The sequence below is a fragment of the Emydura macquarii genome, unplaced genomic scaffold (assembly GCF_026122565.2).
Source record: "Emydura macquarii macquarii isolate MOO-44397 ecotype Brisbane River unplaced genomic scaffold, CSIRO-AGI_Emac_v2 contig_2636, whole genome shotgun sequence".
NCBI classification, from domain to species: Eukaryota; Metazoa; Chordata; order Testudines; family Chelidae; genus Emydura; species Emydura macquarii.
The window spans coordinates 37,020,577-37,037,218 of NW_027132773.1; the positions used below are offsets into that span (position 1 = coordinate 37,020,577).

The following is a 16,642-nucleotide window of genomic DNA, read 5'->3' on the forward strand; positions in this document are numbered from 1 at the left end:
TCCCTAGGTAATCCATTCCAGTGCTTCACCACCCTCCTAGTGAACATTTTTTTCCTAATATCCAACCTAGATCTCACTCACTGAAACTTGAGACCATTGCTTCTTGTTCTGTCATCTACTACCATTGAGAACAGCCTAGCTCCATCCTCCCTGGAATCCCTTTTCAGGTAGTTAAAGGTCACTATCAAATCCCCCCTCATTCTTGTCTTCTGCAGACTAAACAAGCCTAGTTCCCTCAGCCTTTCCTCATAAGTCATGTGCTTCAGTCCCTAATCTTTTTAGTTGCCCTCTGCTGGACTCTCTCCAATTTGTCCACATCCTTTGTGTAATGGGGGGCCCAAAACTGGACACAGTACTCCAAATGTGGCCTCACCAATGCTGAATAGAGGGGAATAATCACTTCCCTTGGTCTGCGGGCAGCGCTCCCACTAATACAGCCCAATATGCTGTTAGCCTTCTTGGCAATAAGGGCACACTGCTGACTCATATCCAGTTTCTTGTCCACTGTAACCCCCAGGTCCTTTTCTACAGAACTGCTGCCTAACCAGTCAGTCCCCAGTCTGTAGCAGTGCATTGGATTTCTTCTGTCCGAAGTGCAGGACTCTGCACTTGTCCTTGTTGAACCTCATCAGATTTTTTTGGCTCCATCCTCCAATTTGTCTAAGTCACTCTTCATCCTATCCCTTCCCTCCAGTGTATCCACCACTCCCCCCCAGCTTCTGTCATCTGCAAACTTGCTGAGGGTGCAATCAACTCCATCCTCCAGATCATTAATGACTTCTAGCCATTTCATTGCACTGCATGTATACATAATACTTAAGGATACGATTTTGTCAGATTCTGTGATTTTTCTGGGACCTCCGTAACTATTTCTGGGCCAGCAATGGGTCAACTGAACAGCTGACCTCCAGCCAGCAGGAGCAGCAGGCCAGGGTTGGATTCTCTCTCTCTCTCACACCCACGTCCCATCCTCCCCCGGGGCTGAAACAGTGGCGGGGAGGCTGGAGCAGTTGCAAGCTCCAGCAGTGCTTCGTTTGTCTCCCTTCGTCCAGGGCATTTTTAGTAAAAGTCAGGGACAGGTCGCAGGCTTCTGTGAATTTTTGTTTATTACCCATGATCTATCCTTGACTTTTACTAAAAATACCATGACAGAATCTTACCTTCAATAATACTTGATGAGGATTTAAATCATGTGCCAGATAGACACTAAACAAGATTTCCATGCAAGAGTCAGAATGGTATGTGATCAGTAGCGGAAGCCTTGTAGATTGGAAAGAGAAAAAGGAGGTGACTTGGTGCACAGGGCAAGGAAAGCTGTTTCAAATGTAGGGTTCAGCAAAGAGGGGAGATACAAAGTCAAGAGTGGGTAATAGGATTGGACAGAGCGCATAGGATATGAGTAGAGTGCAGGAGGAAACAACTACTGAGAGCTCTGCAGTGCCTTGACATTTAAAATGGGCTTCTGAATTGGTATAGAAAGGATATGCAGGGAAAGGGAGCTGTGATGTGTGCTAAGAGAGGAAGAGGAAACATTTGGTTGCAGTGTTTTAAATTGGAGAGTGGGGTGATGAAAGATGTTTATACTACCAGCTGCAGCCAAGGCTGGCTTAATTGCCACAGTGTTTGGTCGGCAAAGAAACATTAGATTATTGGATCTGGATTTCTTACTGAGGAAAGGACTTTTTCTTGGAGGGGGAGTTACTGTTCCTGTCTTTGCAGCCACTCCAGTGGCCACTTTCTTCTCAATATTAACCCTACTTCTTTGAGGAAGCAGTTAAGACGCGAGTTACCAGACATGTTTATGTTTGGTGCAGGTGATCACAATGGCCGTTAGCGTATTCTAAAGAAAACCCTCACATGCAGCTGCGTAGGAAGAGTGGGGGCCATTGTAAAGGGATCAAATGTGTGAATTGTCAGGAGCACATGGCAGCTGGCAGGACAGAACAATGGATGGCAGTGCAGATTTTTGCAAAGGGAGAGGGGGGAGGAAATTGGAGAAGTCATGCAACCATTTGGTCTTTTTGGATCAATTAACTGTCTCCAGATAAAGAAGCGGCTGTATGCAGAACATTTCCTAAGTAGTATTCATGCACAGATTGTTAGAATCTTTGTTCTCCAGGGCACACTAACATGCACGTTAGGATAGGGGCAACTATATAACACCTCTTCAATGCAGAACAGCTTGTCATAGACGCTGCCCAATGTATCTTGAAGTGGAAGAGAGGTGCAGTCATATAGACTTGCCCATTCACAAGCAAGGAAGGCACAGACAAGAGTCTTCATCAATAGAGCAAAACAATAGACAGTAGCAACATTTGGAAACCTACACAGATGTTTGAATATTGCAGTATTATAGGAAATTTTTACCACTCTACGTATTGGCTTCTAGTAATTTTATATCACTTTTGTCTTTAGATTTCCTCAAACAGATCTATAATTTCTATATAAGCCCTGCTAGCCTTTACCCCTTGTATTTTTGCGCCTTCTCTGCACCTAGTCCTTCCACTTCTACTTGGCAGAGTGGCAGTCCTGCTTATATGGACTGGAAATTTCACGAGATTTGCAGCCCACAAAGGAAGTGGTGTATTTTGGTAACATTTGAGCCCCACAGTATAACGCATGTCCATCCAGGATGTATCTAGTTTTCTAGGAGTTATCTAAGAAGTAGGCATGGACAACCTCATCACAACAGAATTCAGGAACCCCAAAGCTTTTACTCTGTTCAAAATCAGGCAAAATATGGTCCTCCATTTCTAGCAAGCACAATGGGTGAGTAAGAAAGATTTGCTGTCTACTGTGTTGAAGTGGCTTATCCATTAATGTCACTAAATGGAAGATGAATACAAAATAAACACACTGCTCTCCAGGGTGGTTGACTAAAATTGCAGGTCCATGTGATGGCAGTTACACTTGTTCACATTAACACAGAGAGTTGGGTTTTTTTACACTTCTAACTTACAGCTTGTATTCTTGGTGGTGCTCTGTTTAACACAAGGATATATCCAAAGAGGATTTCTGCAAGATGCTGCAAACAACTTTTTCTGCTAGCTACTCTAGAGGGGTAGAATGCTTTGGTCTCTTGCCCTGAGTGAAGTGTGTCAGATCACACCCTTAGTTCTAATATCAGAATTACACTCAGTCTTGGTCAAGTGAGCTTCATTTTTCCTATTAATTGCTCTAGCACAGTGTATAAAATATCTTCCTCACTCTTAGTTTATGTGCTTTCAGCAGTGGGCTGGCACAAAAGGTTGATGTCTTAGTTCATTTTGGGATTATTAATACTAATTCTTTGTACTATAAATATTATAAGCATGCATAATATGGCTGAAATATTTATAATGTTGTAATGACGTTAGAATGTTACGGTTACAAATAGAAACACAGAAGTTAGTCTCTTAGCAGCTAAGGCCTCCTATCTTGCAAACACTTTATGTGGCTACTCATTTTTACACATCAGTAAGTCACATTGAAGTCTACAGGACTACTCATATATAAAGTTAAGCATGCACCTAAGTGTTTGCAGGATCATCTAAAAGTTTACATCTAACTATAAGTATTATACATGTGTTTTGGCATTTCTTCTTGGAAGAGATCTTATTTCATGTTCATTGAAGCAAAGTGGTGTCTGTTACAGGATCTCCTTCATACAGTCTTCAAGAATGGAAAGGTAATGAAGTCTTATTCATTTGACGAAGTAAGGAAAAATGCCGGACTGAAGGACAGTGAACTAGAAGTGGCACCTCATTAAGTTTAATTCCATGTCTGTCTGTGTGATGAATATGTACCGCGTAGCTAACGAGTTTATTGTACAGATCTATGTGTTTGTGTTTTATGATACATTATAGCCAAATTATTTGTTGGTTTATGGACATACTGCCTTTTTTCTTTTTCCTTTTCTTTTCTTTTCTTTTCTTTCTTTTTTTTTTTTTTTTTTTTTGGTTGCACCATTCTTTAGAAAAGATGGAATTAGAAAATGGTACTTACAATGTAAAGTCTATTTAATGCTAAAGTGTGCTTTTTACAGCCCATTGCCAGTAGCGATTCAATCTAGTATGGATCTTTTCACAAATGAGACAGAATGAAGAAACTTTTTTATATATAACAGAATATCACTAAATGGATTTGCATAAAATTATCATGATTACTTTGTTTATATTTAACTTGTATTTTTGTACAAACAAGATTGTGTAAAATATATTTAAAGTTTCAATAATTAAGTCTTTACAACTTTTCATGATTTTTATGAGCACAGACTTTCAAAAAAATATTTTGGAGGAAAAATCATTGCCTTTTGTCCATTAATCAGCAAATAAAAATGGCCTTAAAGTTTCTTGTGACATTGTACCATTTGAAGGTTAAATCAGGACTTGTAGCTAATTAAGACCTCACTGTTCCTTGTAGTTATCTGTAGTAGTCATTCTACATTAAAGAAAATTACTGTTCTTGCTGGAATTTTTAGGTACTATAAATATATAGGCCTTGCTAGCAGTGTATGGTATGTAAATGGAATGCCAAATTTGAAAGAATTCTCTACTGCAACTTGTCTCTTATCAAGTGTAGTCCACTTGGCATATGCACCTCAATATTTTAAGAGTAAAGTTTTTAAGAGATCTCATCTTCCACTACAGAATATACGTGTAAAATACTGATAATATGGAAGCGATGTATTTTAAAGTAATTATACGTTGGGTTTATTTTTCATAAATTGTAAGTGACATGACTTTAAAGTGAAATACTGGATTGGGTAGTGCACTTTTTTTACTTTTTGTATTTTTTTCATTGATTTGCCTTTTATCAGACTGGATGTTAAATTGTATAAATATGTTTAACTATTTTTTGTTAAACAACTTTAATAAATATTATGCTAGCCACGATTAATAATTATGCTAGCCACGATTCTTTGCACGACTCCCCCCAGGGGGGACATGATACAGAGGGTAATTATGAAAACAAAAGGCATGAAAGGTACTTTTTAGTCGACCACACTTGATTTTATTCACTCTCTGCATATGCTTGTGTGAATGCCTGCTGGAGAACAAAACTGTCAATGATTTTGTGTGACAAACGATAGCAAGTTTTCAACTGTTTGACTGTACTGTAGGGTGGTTCTTATGAGAAAACGAATCCCTCCCTTTTTAGAAAAGCGATGTTACATGGCAAATGGTTTAGAAGAGCTCAGACTATTTAGACAAACAAGAGATAATAAAAAACATATTTTTTTTTAAAGGAAGTTTGAAAAGCCATACTTTATTATTCTTACTGTCACACCAAAAAGGGCCACATCAAAGAACTTGTAATGTTTCCAGGATTTGCAGTTAAAATGCTTAAGCCCAGTCGCAATGGTTTGTTTTGCTTATTTAAAAAAAAAAAAAGAAAGAAAGAAAAAGAGGTCTTCAATCTTACTATATGTAATTATACACTTCAGTGATGTATCATTTCAAAAAGTAGAGTTTTAATAAGATAATAAACACTGACCTTTCACACCTTGGATCTGCCTTCTATTGCAGTTACCCATATTGTTCATATTTGGTCAGGGAAGATTTTATCTCCGGAGATAGGGTTAATGACCATTAAATAGCATAGAGACTTTCACTCCTCCACATGATATGTATTAGAGAATTTTATGATGTATGGTTTAAAAAAATAAAGCTGCTTTCATTCTGTACCAATAAAGATTTTGATAACTATTGACTACCCATAACTGATATTTTTGTAATTAAGAACTGGGGATATGCTGTGAAAGCACTGTTTTCTTTTGGTCTACCATGAAGTACACAAGTGACTGTTTGATATTGTATCTAGATTTCAGTTTATTTGGGACTTCCTGTGAATTCCCTCAGCTGTGCATGTCACTTTCAGAAAGTCATGTCATTCATTTTTAAACATTAACACTTTAACCACCTGGTGCTAGCCAATCCTCAACTCTTGCCACCAAGTGTTTTGTTTGGCAATTGATATCCTAGGCACCAAAGGGTTGATAGTGATGTCAAATATAACTTACTACAGTGCTTGAACCTTACAATATCCTAATTCTTCCATACAGAAGCAAACAGCATGTTTGGGTTTGCTTTAAATAATTAGATTTGTAGCCACTGATATATTTTAATTATCCCCATGTAATTATAGTACAGTGTTTGTATTTAAATATAGGAGTTGGAAGTTTTGTGTTAATACTCTAAATAATTTATTTGTATCCAGTATTTAGCATAAGAAACGGATTTTATATGACTATTTTTTCCTGAGATGCATGGCTATGAAACTTATACTAAATCTTTTTGTAACAAGATCCATCTTAGAAGATATGAGGTGAAAATAGAAAAGTATTTATTGTTCTGTTTGCCAAAATGCAAAACGTAAAGTTTAAAAAGTTTCTAGTTTTACATTCTCCTTAAATTGTTTAGTGGAGAATAACTATTCTTCACTTAAATCCTGTGTTAAAATAATGCTAATGTACTCAGCGTCAAATACAAATATGTAATAAAAATGGAAATAAAGTTTTAGTTCTGGTAGTGAAACACTAATATCCATTTGACTTTGTTTTAAACCTGTGATGTTGTGCATCAGATTTCTTCCATGTGCACCTATTGCTAGAAGTTAGGGCAGAGTGAAACTGTGGTTCCATGATGATCTACTATCTAGGATAACTACAGAAACGGAACAGTTTGCATCAGTGACTCTGAGGCCCGTGAGCTGCAAGTGGTCTGTCTTTAATGTGTCTCCTTTTGCAGCACATATTAAAGACACTCTGTGATTTAATTATTAACCAGTCAGGATGCTTTTACTATATTATTAACCAATTGTAGTGGATAAAAGAATACTTGGTCAGTCATTTTACTATGAGAATAATTATATAGTAAATGAAACAATGAATTCACAATACTGTGGCTCTTTTGGGTAATGTTGATAACTAATTCGGCTTCTCAACCACTGAGGTCTGAGTATCACTGCTTTACATTATATATTAGATTTAAAATACAGTTCTAGAGGGAGGTAGGGCAGATTACATGCATCCCTTGTTTGTTACAAGACATGGGCAAATCTCTGGTCTAGCACCTTATTTGACTTATAGGTTTTATATGTGCTTGAAACTGAACCACTCTTGCATGATTGTGATGTACAGCTGCCAGGACACTTGGGTATAAAAACCAAGGGCTATAGCCTTTATACTTCATACAATTCGGAGTCAAGTGAATGCTCTCTCCTTGGGATTTGACAGTTTCAGAATAAAGCTACTGAAAATGCTCAGAAGCACATTAACCACCCTCATCAAAAATGTAATGTAAATTCTGAGGGAGGCAAAATGATTGCCAGACCAAAAATTAAATGCATAAGCATAACTTTTCATAAAAATGGAAGAAAATGCCATTTTGGTATCAATCTGTCCTACCTGCAGAAGCTTAAAGAACAACATGCCCCATGAATACAAGCTCTCTTAATGAGGCTGTACAGAATTTTGCACAAGGACAGTCCTGATCATAGTGACTTCTCTGGGCTTGTTTATGGCTAGACTTTTCAATCTTCTGAGAATGGTCTCTCAAAAGAATATCTGTACTATATACTGTAGCTAGGACTGTACAGACAACTGTCTTGGTAAGCTAGTCAAGCCATCCCATTACAATGCTCCAGTCTTCTGATTCCATCAGAGGCCTGCTTTTGGGGAGTTAAGTCATTATTTGTCCCTAGGTATGTAAAGTGTTTTGTGCTGAGTGTCCTCAGAGTAGCATGTGATTCACTGTATGAAAGATTCTCAGAAAAACTCCAACCTAAAATAGCCCTAAAAATGGATGTGCTTTTCCCTGCGTCTCTTGTCCCCCAGCCCTGACATGAAATATAAAATAGTACCTAGATTGAGCTGCTTAAGGCAGAAACCATGTCTGTTTGTCAATGTCTATTACATGTTGTATTAATGATTAAGAATAGTAATATCATACATGTATGGGGTATAAATGGTAGCAAAGACCAGTGGAGTCACTCTCTTTCTGATTTATACCCTCCTTTTTTTTGGGGGGGGGGGGCAGTAATAAGTGGAGTGAGTCAATTTGAATTATAGGGGCATTAAACCAACTTTAAAGTAAAGCTATAAAGAGCGTAATGAATGTAGTTTAAGAACTGAGGGGGTTATTAGCTGATTGGTTTTTCTAGCCCTTGTGCTTTTATGAGACCTGCAGAGCCAAAAAGGCTCATGTAACTGTAAATTCAGTTACAACAGTGACTTCAGAACCAAAACTAGGGGAGCAGTGGGGGGCAAAAAACCTAGCTGGCTTCAAGACTGAGTTTGATTTGTTTATGGAGGGGATGGTATGATGGGACAGCCTAAACTGGCAATTAACTGATCTTTGACTACTAGCCATAAATATGCTCAATGGCCTGTGATGGGATGTTACATGGGGTAGGTTCTGAATTACTACAGAGAATTCTTTCCAGGTGTCTGGCTGGTGAGTCTTGCCCACATGCTTAGGTTTAATTGATTGCCATATTTAGGGTCAGGAAGGAATTTTCCCCTAAGGTAGATTGGCAGAGGCCTTGGGGTTTTTTGCCTTCCTCTGAAACATGGGACACAGGTCTTTGTATCTTGAGGTCTTTAAACCATGATTTGAGGACTTCAATAACTCAGTCATAGGTTAGGGGTCTTTTCACCCTAATGGCGGGGTGAGGTTCTATAGCTTGCATTGTGTCAGGTGGTCAGATTAGATGATCATAATGGTCCCTTCTGACTTGAGTCTGAGTCTGTGAACTAGATCCTAGAGCCTTTAGATTGGAGCAGTTTGTGGCTTCAGTGTATAGCAACAAGAGCTCACCTCTTCAGTGTATGAATTAAGCCAGGCATCTTTTTCCAAGAGGAGCAAGGCTAATGTGAAGACAGCTGTGGAAACTCCTGGAAAAACTGGATGGTTCAGCCAGAGTTCTCTGCTTCACTACAAACTTCTGGCTGTGCTGCTGACAAAAGCAACCAAAGAGCCTCTTAATTGCCTTTGAAGACTTTGGGGAAAACACCAAGCCAGAGACCAGCCGTGACACAAGAAGGGGGAGATCAGAACATAACCTGCCTGATCTTTTACGGTACATCTGGGATGCACCTGGCTTGTTGCTTTAGCTAAGGAGGAGGAAATAAATGGATCAGGGTAACATCGGATTACTGTCTAAAGCTGTATAGCTTTCTTAGCACATACTTCCTGAAAGATCTCCACCCTATTCATGTTTCATGTCTCCTCGCTGGAGTCTCTTATCTGTAGCAACAGGCTCTACCATTTACAAGGCTGCTAGCATTTCTGGACTCAAAATTGAGTGCATTGTAATCCTAGCTAACAAATGGGTATTGGAGTTAGTCTGTTGGTAAGGAGGCTTCATTTTATGGAGGTGTTTGGGGGTTAGGGAGACGAGTGGATTGTGCAGTTTTATATTAGTGTCACTGCAATGGGGTTATTTAACCAACCTTTTTCCTCCCCTCCAGTTTTCATGTCTTGCCTCTTTTTTTATTTACACTCATTCAGGGTAAACAGGCCACTACTGTGTTCTTTCTGTTCAACTCTGTCTATTATTGACTCCCTTTAACTAGAGCAAGAGTTACAGTTTGTGTGAGTGAGCTATTCTTGGTTTCCCTGTGTTGCTTCCTGGGAGATATAAAACTTATATTCAAGCTGTGAAGGCTGCATCTCCAGGTGGAGGTAGGATGCATTCTTCACTCATGGAGAACCCCACAAGGCCCTAGAGACCCAAGTCTCCTGCTTGGAGCCTGAAGATTGTCTCCTGTAAGATAATGTCCTTGCCCCTGAAAGAATGAGTGGAGTCCCCATGAGGGAGACATTGCACTTAGAGTTGTCTTTATCCACTGTCTCCCAAGGCACATAGTGACAAATTAACATTCCTTTGTAAGGAGGAATGAGGCTAAAGATATCACACGAGTCAGGTTTGCGGTAATTGCTGTTGTGAGTTCCAAGCATTCTGTTCAGTCAGTTTTTCTCCTTTGCTGACAGCACAGTTAACCGCTGTTGGTAATTTTAAATGGCCCATCAGCCCCAGCTTCTGGAGTCCTCAGACACTAGCTGTTCTTTTTTACAATATGAATAGAGCAGAGAAAAGCATGTAAGGGAAGAGTATTTCAATCCGTGGTGGAGTCTTCTGCCGAAAGGCACCCTGGGTTCTGCAGCAGACCATGAGCAGCTTAAAATAACTGGGGACGCAATTAGTGAGCTGAATAGTTTGTTCATTTAATCGCTGTGTTGAGTTTTATTTAAGTATTTATTTAAGTATTTAATAGTATTTAATAGCTGGTTTTAAATATACTTTTTTAAATTATGCAAAAATGACTTGTGCTCCCCATTCCCTATGTCCTACCTGCCCTTCTGCTATTAGCTAGAGCAGCATCAGTGAACCATTGTGTGGATGGCCTCATGGATGCTGTCTTCCACAACTGATGGCACTTGAGCAATACAAGAGGAAAGATTATGGGAGTGACATAATGGCTCAGTGGATGGACTGATGAGATATGTAAACTTTCACTGATAGGCCATCAGTTTAAACCTAGACTGTTAAGGTAGTTATTACAAGTTTTCATGCATCAGCTGTCTGGTAGGCTGTATGAAAGGGGACAACGATCTTGGTCCATTTCATCATGGGTGAGTGTTCACATCACACAAACCAATACCACAATTAGCAAAACTTGAAAAATGAGCTACTATTACATCTGGAGTTGGTCCTTCCAGAACATGGATAAGCCAATTTGGCGGGGTGATGTGAGGAAATTTCGGCTGTTACTAATGCCATCTCTCTTGCTGATAAAGAATATCAATCTCTAAAATTTCCATCCCCACGCCACCTTTCCCAAACACTAAATTTTCTTCCAAAGCGCAAGTATTTTCTTTAAGTAAGGATGCATATTTATCGGCGTTTCAGGTTACAATTTTCTAGGATTGCCCCTTGAAAAGAATAGAGCTAAAGTGTTCTTTCCTCCAGGGTGGAAATTCTCCAGTTTCCAGAAGATGCTATTTTAGTTTAATCATAGGATGTTGCTGCTTGATGTAAAATGTATTAGAACCATTGTTAATTTCCAAATTGTCCACTGGGATCAATTGTGGACCTGAAAACCTTTGAGGACCTGCTCAAGTGATGTAAAAGATGTTTCAATGTGCCCTCTCTAGGGAAAAAGGTGGTAATTGGTTAACACACCCTGATCTAAACTTGACCTATTTTTCAAACCCCCTTTGGGTACGCATTTGTTAAAAAACAATGCTAAACTTAATAACACCATTATTCCCAAGTGTTTTGGTTGTTTGCCTCTGAACTAGTTAACCTCTATCACTGATTAGCCTTCTGAACAATGTTACTTCAAGACAATCATCTGTCTTTGTAGCAGTCATAATTCTTCCCAGGATAAAGAGGAAAGTTGCACCTATGTATAGGATGCCACAATCGTTTCTTTTTGCAGACAAAAGCAAATATTTAAATAAGCAAAAATGAAAGAGAGAGCCCTTGCCTTGCTAATGGCAGATGAATGCAAGAGGCTGGAGATACCAAGAGGAGTTTGCTGTCTTCATATACATTTGGCATTCATCCTCTTTGTGTAAAAATAGTTTTAATACATTTTTTTAAAAGTTATGTTAAATTTAGAGCCATTCTAGTAAATGGCCAAACTTCCCTGAAGACTCCTGACATGTTTATTTCCTACGCAGGCAGTTCCTGAGTCACAAGATATGGGCCTGGCCCTGTAAGTCTTACATAGATACATAATCCCATCAGTCAGTGGGATGCTCATGTGAGTAAATACAACTCAGACTGTATGCTGAATAGTTGCTCTAACAGCTGGGCCTGATCCTGCTCTCAGTGAAGGCAATGGTAAAACTTGCCTTGTCTTCATTGGCTGCTCATTGGATCCAGAATAACACCAACTCTGTTCACAGCCAAGGCAACTAGCACCGTGGCAGTTGTATCTTCAGAAAACATCTTCTGTGTATTCAGCTTTTGACACATTCTTTACAGAAAATGTGTATTTAATTATATAATGTACTGGAACTAATTCCAGCAGCTTTCCTCTGTTACAATGGATTCCTGTCCAAAAGCAGGTTAAGATAACACCCTGCAGTATGCCAGTGGAAATCTACTCTCCAATGAATACAGAAGGTGAGTGACCAGATTGTAATGCTGTTTATAAATAACAAATTCCGCTTCCATTGCCCATAATAACAAAGATTAACTTCTGTGTTAAAAGATAATGGTAGTGATGCAGAGCATTCTGTATGACTCTGCAGTAAAGGAAAGTCTGTCAAGGTGTGTACTGACCTAAGGTTCTCAACATCTCTGCTGGAATCTGGTATTTTTTTCCACCTGACTTTTCCCTTAATCGCTAGCCTCTTAAAATATCCTAGAGTCCTTATGATCCCCTAGCAGCCAAGGTTGATTTGCCCTTATAAAGATTTTGGAAATCTTTCTTTAAATAAGAAAAACACAGGATGATATAGAACACTTGACCTCACCATGTTTCTGACTTTTAGTTCTTTGAATGGCAGATGTCGTTGCATCGTGATTAGCATTGATTTGGGGAGGAGGTCGGAGGAGGCAATCTTACGGCATGTCTCATTTAAAATACTACGCAACTCAATATTTGTGCCAATTCACATGCAGAATCTTGTCTTTCAATGCATTTGCAGTAGGGCTGTGTAGCAGACTGCAGGGATATGTGAAAGTTTGCAAACTCCATGTTATTTGGTGAGCTCCACTATGTTTCAAGGGCTCTGTTTTGTATTATAACCATTTGGGAGTGTGAATGTCATGTTGTGTTGCAACCTCCTTTGTCACTGGCTATGTTGAAAAGATGTCAGTGGTTATCCACTGCAGCGAATGAAGTTCCTACTCACCATGACCTTTCGTGCCCCTGGTCTTCAACTTCAGCAGCCGACAGAGAGGGTATCCCTGCACAACCATCTTCTCACTTAAAACATCTCGCATACTGGTATTCAGGCATCATTAAGACAGAAGTTCTGTGATAGGTGAGTGATTGTGACAACTGTAGCTGAATAGTGGGGGTCATAGTCATAAACCTGCATGCAGGCAACTTGCTTGGACTGGTTGCTCAGCCTTGAATCCTGGGCAGCAAAGTTATTCAACAACACCGAGGTGACTGAGCAGCCCTTGTTCAGAACAGCACTGATCACCCTAGTAAGGCAAGGGGCTAAAAAAAAGTGCCTTAAACATTGCCTCCCAACTTTAATCTGGCCAATTTACTGTGACCAGTGGATCATCCACACCAAGATCATTCTTTGAGAAAAGTAAGAGCTCTCACTGTGGTACATGGAACATATGAATCCTAATGAACAGAGACAACCCAGACCTGAGATGTACATCATTAATGTCAAGGGAATGTGCTAGATATAACAGTGAGATAGCTGCCCTTCGTAAAACCAGACTTGCAGACAAATGCTCCATAAAGGAATAGGGAAGTGAAAAAAGGAAGGCAGCAGAGGAAGATGAATTTATGGCATTGGTTTTGCTATTAAAACAGCCTCCTAAAATCATTGTAGGACTTACTGTGGGCAAAAATGAACACCTAATGACTATATGACTTCCCACTGGAAATTCACACTTTGCAACTCTTATCAGGGCTTATGCACCAACTGTGAACAGTGCAGAAGAAATAAAAGAACAGTTCTGTTCTGAAATGGGTGACATAATCAAATCTACATTGTAGCCTTAATCTAGAGTTATTGGTTACTTTAACCAATTGCTTCCTTCCCCCCCCCCCAACCTCCCCAGGGTGAGGATTTACACCTACTTTAAGCTGTGAGAGTTCAGCCCCTGGGACTGACTACAGTTGAGAAGTTATTAATAGAAGGGCGACCCAATGGTGCACAACAGAAGCTACCTCATGCTTTTTCTATAATAATTCATTTTATTAGCCGGCCAAACAACACACACACACAAAATGCATAGTATTTGTATTATTCATGCCTTGCCTTGTGGAAAAACCTGAATTGTTAGTCATCATCACCATCAACAGTCATCACCCTGGCGTCTCTCCCCAGACTCCTGCACAGCCATGCAGGGTGGGATACAGGTTTTATTAATGCATTACGCTGACACCCATCGGGGTTCATACATATTTATGAAGTTTAACCCCTTTTCCTTATTTGAACTTCAACACCCCGCTACTTTTGGAGTGCTCTGTTTTTCATAGGCTAATTTGTTAGTTCCCCTTATTCTCATTAACATTCGTCACCTTATCACCATAGTAAAAGGAAGTCTCTAACATTTCACCTTGGCTGCCAACAGTCATCTTGTAGTGTCAACTAATCTTTCATAGGCAAACTCAGCAGTTTTTTTCAAAACATCAGCATATCCTGAACATAGACCCAAGCTTAGCAGATTTATTATTAACTTAACTTATCTTTATAATACAGCTAACTTATCCTAAATCCAAAGGCCTAATTTGGCTAAGCTAAATATTTTACAAGCCTGAAGCCTGTAGGCCCTGTGTTACAACATAAATTAATACTTATACAATAGAACCTCACAGTTACAAACACCAGAGTTACAAACTGACGGGTCAACCAACACCTCATTTGCAACTGGAAGTACGCAATAGCAGAGACCAAAAAAAGCAAATACAGTACAGTACTGTGTTAAACATAAACTACTACTAAAAAAAAGGCAATTTAAAAAAAAAATTTGACAAGGTGAGGAAACCGTTTCTGTACTTGTTTCATTTAAATTAAGATGGTTAAAAGCAGCATTTTTCTTCTGCCTAGTAAAGTTTCAAAGCTGTATTAAGTCAATCTTCAGCTGTAAATTTTTGAAAGAACAACCATGTTTTGTTCAGTTACAAACAACCTCAATTCCCAAAGTGATTGTAATTCTGAGGTTCTGCTGTATTTCACCTCTATATATCTAATATCTTTAATCCTTGGCTACACTACCAAATGAAGACAAATTCATACTTGTGGGAGATTTTTGGGTAGGTCTATACTTAACACACGACAATGACGCTGCTGTAGCACTTCAGTATAGACGCTACCTACACCAATGGGAGGGCTTCTCCCATCAGTATAGGTAATGCACTCCCTGAGAGGCGGTAGCTAAGTTGATGAAAGAATTCTATCATTGACCTAGCTCTGTTGCCAGCAGGGCCAGCTACATCTCTCATGGGTGTGTATTTTTCACAGCCCAGAGAAACATAGCTATACTAATGTAAACTTCTATTGTAGACCAAGCCTCAAATGCTGGAGTTGGAAAACAGAGTGAGGCTTGGAGTGGTGTAAGAAAAGTGAACAGCAATGGTCTGCTCCTATTCAGTAAGCAGGATGAACATGAGCTCATTATTACCAATGCACTCTTCAGGCAAGCCAACAAATATAAAACTTCATGGATGAATCCAACATCATAGCTTTGGCACCTGCTTTGACTATGTCATTATGCGTAATGCCAGGAGCAAACTGTTGAACTGATCACAGGATGATCAGAGCCGTTTACAGGTTAATACCCCTCAGCAAAACAATGCTGAACAGATTAAACCAAAACTGAATATAGCAAAGTTGAGCCATCCATTTCATAAAGAGAAACTGAGGGAAAACTTAAAGGAAAAGTTTGATAGCATTACATCATCACCCAGTAATGTATTTAAAGTGGAATATATTCCAAGCAGCCATCTTTCAAGCCTCTGAATAATCTGAGGCCCAGTCTCCACTACAAAGTTAGGTTGATGTAAGTCACCTTGCAGTGACCTATTTTATACACGTGTCAACACTCAAATTTGTCTCCTGCCGACGTATGCACCCCATTATGGCAATGGAGTAAAACTACCTCCCCAGCATTGAGCCATGCTGACCTAGTGAGACTGACACAGTGCGAGTGTAGGCACCGCACGATCTACATCAACCCTAACAGCCCTTCAGCAGCTGTCTCACAATGCCCCGTTCCCTACAATTGTGATTTCTCTGGCCCTAATTGTGAACTCCACTGCCTGGGTGTCAGACACTGGGAGCCATCCCCTCCTCCTCAAAACACCCTCTCTATTTTTTGAAATGCCTTTTCCTGATTATCCAGCGTGGCAAGCACAGCTAGCAGCTCTCCCTGGTTGTGTGCAACTGCCCATGCCAGCTCTACACACCAGACAGGGCTCCTGTTTATAGCAGACAGGCGATACGGGATCTCCTGGGCCTGTGGGGAATAGAGGCTGTGCAAGCACAACTACACACAAGCCATAGAAATTTGGACATTTATGAAAAGATTGCAATGGGGATGCAGGCAGAGGGGGGTACTACAGGCATCAGCAGCAGTGCAATGTGAAAGCAAAAGAACTACAGCAGGTGTACCGTACCAGGGAGGTCAACAATTGATCCGGGGCTGAGCCAGAGGCCTGCCACTTTTACAATGTGCTGCATGTCATACTTGGTGGAGACCGCCCCCCAGCACCTCTCAGAGCACCATGATACCTCAGAGGAGCATGGAACAGAGACCCGCTGCTATAAACAGTGAGGAGAATGGGGGGAATGCTGTGGAGGGAGAAGGGGGGGGCAGTTATGCCACAAGTCAGGATCTTCGAGATACCATCACATTCTATCCAGTCCTGCTGCCCAAGTACAGATGAGCGCCGATGAAGGGGAAAGAACCTCGAGTAAGCGTGTGCATGCTTTGTCCCTTACAACATTTAACA

The 16,642-nt window shown here is 39.9% G+C and overlaps 1 protein-coding gene across 2 annotated transcripts in view; it reads left to right on the forward strand.

Moving 5' to 3' along the window:
* Window positions 1–6,521, forward strand: part of NAMPT (nicotinamide phosphoribosyltransferase) — a 48,188-nt gene extending 41,667 nt beyond the window's left edge. For both annotated transcript variants that reach the window (XM_067564465.1, XM_067564466.1), the window contains exon 11: window positions 3,635–6,521. In XM_067564465.1, coding sequence (XP_067420566.1) covers window positions 3,635–3,748 — 114 coding nt within the window. In that variant the 3' untranslated portion in view covers window positions 3,749–6,521. The remainder of the gene's footprint in view (window positions 1–3,634) is intronic.
* The last annotated feature ends 10,121 nt before the right edge of the window (window positions 6,522–16,642 follow it).